Source organism: Dendrobates tinctorius, unplaced genomic scaffold (assembly GCF_039654945.1).
Source record: "Dendrobates tinctorius isolate UK_male_01 unplaced genomic scaffold, ASM3965494v1 ptg000111l, whole genome shotgun sequence".
NCBI classification, from domain to species: Eukaryota; Metazoa; Chordata; class Amphibia; order Anura; family Dendrobatidae; genus Dendrobates; species Dendrobates tinctorius.
In genome coordinates, this window is record NW_027361779.1 from 27,172,517 (window position 1) to 27,178,972 (window position 6,456).

The 6,456-nt window shown below is 44.3% G+C and overlaps 1 protein-coding gene across 1 annotated transcript in view; it reads right to left on the bottom strand.

Moving 5' to 3' along the window:
- The window catches only part of LOC141100929 (uncharacterized), a 45,285-nt gene extending 39,239 nt beyond the window's left edge, over positions 1-6,046 (bottom strand). Inside the window, exons 1-2 of the mRNA XM_073589704.1 lie at positions 5,099-6,046; positions 3,047-4,408 (exon numbers count right to left, since the gene is read on the bottom strand). Of these exons, the coding sequence (XP_073445805.1) occupies positions 3,047-3,903 (857 nt within the window). The 5' untranslated portion in view covers positions 3,904-4,408; positions 5,099-6,046. The remainder of the gene's footprint in view (positions 1-3,046; positions 4,409-5,098) is intronic.
- Between the last annotated feature and the right edge of the window lie 410 nt (positions 6,047-6,456).

The following is a 6,456-nucleotide window of genomic DNA, read 5'->3' on the forward strand; positions in this document are numbered from 1 at the left end:
AAATTTACAGATTATATCAGGATGTCCCACGAAAGTTTCATGGATTTGCTTGCTCGTGTCCAACAATCCATCCGGAGACAGGACACACAGCTCCGTCGTGCGATTCCTCCTGAGGAACGGCTACTGGTGCATTACGGTATGTTTTAAAAACCAAGGGGTGCGGTCTGATGTTTTTTTTTTAAATTTAGTATTCAAAACCTTGGGTAATTAGTTTTCGTGAATGTACTAATATTTTATTTTATAGTTTTTTAAAATAATATACATAAATATTAATTTTACTTCTTTGTCTGTTCACAGATTCCTGGCGACTGGAGAAACCCTATCTTCACTACACTTCCAGTACCGTATTGGAATCTCTACCTTGTCTGGAATTGTTGCTGACACCTGCCGGGCTCTCTGGAATGTTCTTTGCCCAGAATTTATGCCCCTGCCCACCGCTGAAAAGTGGATGGAAATTGCTGACAAATTCTGGACAGTATGCAATTTTCCCAACTGTTTGGGAGCTGTTGATGGTAAACACATACGGATCATCAAACCCCAAAGAACGGGATCTGAGTACTATAATTACAAAAAGTACTTTTCAATAGTACTCATTGCGATTGCGGATGCCGGATGTATGTTTGTAGCAGTGGACATTGGAGCATTTGGCCGTGGTAATGACTCACAGGCTTTTAAAAACTCAGACATGGGCCGGAGGTTGTATGGCAACCAATTTAATTTCCCTATGCCACGGCCTCTTCCTCACACCGAAGCTCCGCCACTGCCCTTTGTAATGGTTGGCGATGAGGCTTTTCAAATGTGCGGAAACTTACTGAAACCCTACTCCAGCCGGGACTTGGACCACACCAAAAAAATATTTAATTACAGGCTGACCAGGGCCAGAAGAACTGTCGAGTGTGCTTTTGGGATTCTTGTTTCCAGATGGCGAATTCTGGGCACGGCCATTAATCTTAAACTTGAAACAGTCGATGAGGTGGTGAAGGCCTGTGTGGTTCTACATAACTTTGTGATGGCTAAAGAGCACCCGACCTTTGAACTGGACGATGATGCTCCTAACCCATTGCCTGAATTCACTCAGCACACTCTCAGGTCATCCGTTGAAGTTGGCCAAATGAGGGACCAATTTGCGGCCTACTTTATTTCTGATGTAGGACGGGTGCACTGGCAAGATGAAATGGTGTAATGTTTTTGTTTGTTTATGGTAATAAAAAACCTTATTTGATACCATTACTGAGTGCACTATATTTTTTAAACTCCAATTAAATAAAAAACTTCCCATGTATAACTGAATTTTTTGATGTTCACACACCTGGGCAGGTAAATACACATATGAGTTAAAATGCAGCATTGCTAGTCTGCGTGAAATATATTGGAACGAGCAAAGCTGCAGGCCATGAATCAGGAAACCATTTTTTTTCAAGAGAAAATTGTGCAACTAGTTGAAAACAAAGTATGTGATTTTCTCAAAACACAACCCTCAAAACCCAACCCCAATGAAAGTCCATGGGGAATACAAGTCAGCATTGAGTGGATGAATGTAATCTGCTCCATTCCAACTTACAAGTTATTACACTAGGCCTTGGAATGACTATACTAGGCCGTGGTATTTCAAATATGAGTATAGTAGGCCTTGGGCCTACTAGTATAGTCATATGTGAAATACCACGGCCTAGTATAGTCATAACAAGGCCTACTCGATTTTTGCCAACTAGGATCTTGTTTCACGAAAAACAAACGGGTGAAACTTGACAAGTTTCAACAGTTTGTTTTTCATGAAACCAGATTCTAGTTGGTAAAACTAGAGTTATTACACTAGGCCTTGGAATGACTATACTAGGCCGTGGTATTTCAAATATGAGTAGAGTAGGCCTTGGGCCTACTAGTATAGTCATATGTGAAATACCACGGCCTAGTATAGTCATAACAAGGCCTACTCGATTTTTGCCAACTAGGATCTTGTTTCACGAAAAACAAACGGGTGAAACTTGACAAGTTTCAACAGTTTGTTTTTCATGAAACCAGATTCTAGTTGGTAAAAATAGAGTTATTACACTAGGCCTTGTAATGACTACACTAGGCCGTGGTATTTCAAATATGAGTATAGTAGGCCTTGGGGCTTGTAGTATAGTAATATGTGAAATACCACGGCCTAGTATAGTCATACCAAGGCCTACTCGAATTTTACCAACTAGGATCTTGTTTCACGAAAAACAAACGGGTGAAACTTGACAAGTTTCAACAGTTTGTTTTTCATGAAACCAGATTCTAGTTGGTGAAACTAGAGTTATTACACTAGGCCTTGTAATGACTATACTAGGCCGTGGTATTTCAAATATGAGTATAGTAGGCCTTGGGGCTAGTAGTATAGTAATATGTGAAATACCACGGCCTAGTATAGTCATACCAAGGCCTACTGTAATAACTCGATTTTTAACAACTAGCATCTTGTTTCACAAAAAACAAACTGGTGAAACTAGAAAGAAACTTATTTTTAAGACAAGTTTCAACAGTTTGTTTTTCATGAAACCAGATCCAAGTTGGTAAAACTCGAGTTATTACACTAGGCCTTGGTATGACTATACTAGTCCGTGTTATTTCACATATGACTATACTAGGCCTTGGGTTGGTTTTTAACATGTATTTACCCATCAGTGTGTGTGAGCGGCGCAAACAACATTAATGAAACTTAGTAATGGTGAACCACAAATGTAAATTTATTTTTTATCACAAAAATAAACCAAAAAATTATTTTTTCCGGCGTTTGGGGGCAGATGGTTTCAATTTGGGGGTGTGCAGGGAATATGTAACACTTGCAGTTGAAGACGGTGTTTGAGGGGAAGGGGTAACAAAACTTGTGGGGGAAGGTAGTCCAGTTAAGGGAATTAAACTAGGAACACTTGGAGGAGAGGAAATCTGTTCAGGTACATTAGTTGTAATGGCATGTCGCCGTAGGCTTGTGTGCCTGGACCGACTTTGGCCCAATGCCCGCCTTGATAGATTTCGCCTTGAACTAGGGGCAAATATTGAATGTAGGTCCCCCGTCTGCTGGTATGGCTGCTGCTGCTGCTGAGGTGGCGGCTGCTGCTGCTGAGGTGGCGGCTGCTGCTGTGGTGGCTGCTGCTGCTGAGGTGGTTGCTGCTGCTGAGGTGGTTGCTGCTGCTGCTGAGGTGGCTGCTGCTGCTGCTGAGGTGGCTGCTGCTGCTGCTGAGGTGGCTGCTGCTGAGGTGGCTGCTGCTGCTGAGGTGGCTGCTGCTGCTGCTCTTCGTTGTCAGTGCTCGTCCTTGCAGGAGGACTGGTGGCGGCAGTGATGGTCCAGGTTTGCAGAGTGGTGGTGGCAGGGCTACTACATGTTGTTGTAGCGGCAGGGCTGTTCCATGTTTGCCTAGTGGTGGCTGAGCTCCACGCATGCATGGGAGTGGCGGTGGTGCTCCAGACAGGAGCAGCGCTTGCCATGGTGGTGTCGGTGAAGTGACCAGCTGCACTCAGACTTGTGGTGGTGTAACGGTGGGTGTCCTGGCTTTGAATAGAGGTGTCCGTGCAGTGGTATGCAGCACAAGTCGGTAGTGAGGTGAAGCGAGTCAATGGTGGCACAGGTGGAAAGGACACCACTGACTGCTGACCGTACCGATTATGCTGCATAGCCTGCAAGAAAGCATTGTTGCAGGCCTGCAGCACATTCAGCTGTTGATCAGGACTAAGGTGTGCCGCCATGCCCTTTTCAATCTTACTAAAAAAATGGTGTGCTGGTCTGTTGAGGTCGGCCTCCAGACGGTCAAGGCGCTGTTCTACAGAATTGAAGCGGTGTTCAAAGTGGTTAAAACCACGTTCCATGAGTGCAAAACCGCTTTCAACTCTGTCGGACAGTGACTTGAGGCTGGAATTAAATGTCTCGCTCAAATGCATAAACTCGGGCAAGACATTCCTGTCCAAGGCCCTCTGCCGCTGGCGGGTAGTGCCCGCATAACCAGTGGCAGAGACCTGGGACAGGGGAACACCTGATGGCCCAGCTTCCTGGTCACCAGCTGTGTGTGTGGTTGACCTGCAAGGTGCTTCCTGGCTGTCAAATGGCTGGGACGGGTCAGAGGACGTCCGAGGAAGGACCGCTCCAGGGCCAGGTTGCAGGGTGCTGCTCCAGGTGCTGTGGAAGAAAGGAAAATCATTACTACCATGCCTTTACAAGAAGCATCAGCTGTGGATTAGAAAAACACAGATTAATAAAAATAAAAACCCAAAATTTATAATACTTACGATCTCATGGCAAGGACCGGTCTTAGGAACTGCAACGCGTGATAGTGACGGTATCTAGTTCTGGTCCTTGACGCAGATCCACTGCGAACCTGGCCCTCAGCATGAACATCACTGTTGAAGCGGTCCTTGATCGAACGCCAACGTGTTCGGACTTTGTCCACTGTTGATAAAAAAAAAACAGTGCCGTCAAGGACAACAGTCACTGCGGCACAATGTAGCAATACAATACTCAAAGCAGTCACTGTAGACCCCGATGACACTGTTGGGTTTCCTGCTAGAATACACCTAGCACAAAACCCAACAGTGCCGTCAAGGACAACAGTCACTGCGGCACAATGTAGCAATACAATACTCAAAGCAGTCACTGTAGACCCCGATGACACTGTTGGGTTTCCTGCTAGAATACACCTAGCACGAAACCCAACAGTGCCGTCAAGGACAACAGTCACTGCGGCACAATGTAGCAATACAATACTCAAAGCAGTCACTGTAGACCCCGATGACACTGTTGGGTTTCTTGCTAGAATACACCTAGCATGAAACCCAACAGTGCCGTCAAGGACAACAGTCACTGCGGCACAATGTAGCAATACAATACTCAAAGCAGTCACTGTAGACCCCGATGACACTGTTGGGTTTCCTGCTAGAATACACCTAGCACGAAACCCAACAGTGCCGTCAAGGACAACAGTCACTGCGGCACAATGTAGCAATACAATACTCAAAGCAGTCACTGTAGACCCCGATGACACTGTTGGGTTTCCTGCTAAAATATGCCTAGCACGAAACCCAACAGTGCCGTCAAGGACAACAGTCACTGCGGCACAATACAGAGCAGGGAAATACTCACTAAACGCCTTTTTGGAGGATGCTGTGGCGCTGTCCCAGCCATCCATCAACGCTGCGGCCACCTCATTCCATAGCCGCCGGGTCACCACAATGTCCTTGTGCAGCCGGTCACGGCTGTCCCACAACGGCGAACGCTCCTGGACCAGGCTGATGAGCTGCTCATTATCCAGGTAGACGTCTTCATCCCGTTGTGGAACCTAGACAAAACACATTCATTAGAATAATCCAATTTAAATTGAATAAAAAGTTACAAAAAAATAAACATAAAAAAGAGTAAAAATAGAAGATAAAAAATAAAGAACATTACAAATCATTTGATACTTACATTCCGTATCACCACCGGGACTTGGCTTCGCTGCTCCTGCTCTTCGCCCTCACTAGTCCCGTCCGCAGAAGATGATGATGACGATTTCTTAAAAAAGTTGAAAAAAACGTAAGAGATTTGGAGAAGCAGCAGATATACTTACCAGATGCACGAAAATAATCACCTCACGGTCTGCTTGCGCCAATTCCTGCCGCGATGGGGAATACTCGGATTCTGAAGACATACTGCATGTAAAAATAATAAAAATCATTAGTACATACATAATTTAAAAGGACAGGCATATAATGTAATATACTCACATTCTTCGCTGATATAATGGGTTCTTGGTTGACTGTCTGCTCTTCAATCTGTCAGTGTAGTAGTGGCAGAGTTTTGGCAGGCACCTCCTTTATATAGACTTTTTTTTTTGACTTTAGAAGATTATAACTAGGACAACAAGTGGACACCACCAAAAAAACGCAGCGCTAAAAAAACGCATACATGCGCATGCCAGTGCGCACGTATGCGCATCCATAGGCTATAATGGCCATTTTTAGCGCAAAACGTGCGCATACGTGCGCATGCGCTTTTTTCCAGGGCCAAAAAATGCAACATGCTGCGTCTGGAAAATACCAACGCACACCCCAAAAAAACGCAGCGCATGAAAATCGCATACATGCGCTTACCAGCGCGCAGGTATGCGCACCCATGTTAAATATAGGGGAAAAAACGCATGCGCACGTATGCGTTTTTTTCCAGCGCAAAAAAACGCAAATGTGAAACCAGCCTTAAAGAGGTTTTTTTTTTACAAAAATTTTTTTTATATCACCGTATTCTCAGAGTTATAGTTGTTCTAAATTTCTACCGACAGAGTCATGTGAGCAGGACAAATTACTATTTTTATTACTACCATTTTTGTGCACATAACATTTTTTGTTAGCTCCCTATTCTGATTTTTTGTAGGCAAAATGAACAAAAAACAGCAATTCAGGATGTTTTCTTTTTTTAATGAAATTTTCTGTGTGGTAAAAGTGAGAAGGCAGCTTTATTCTTCG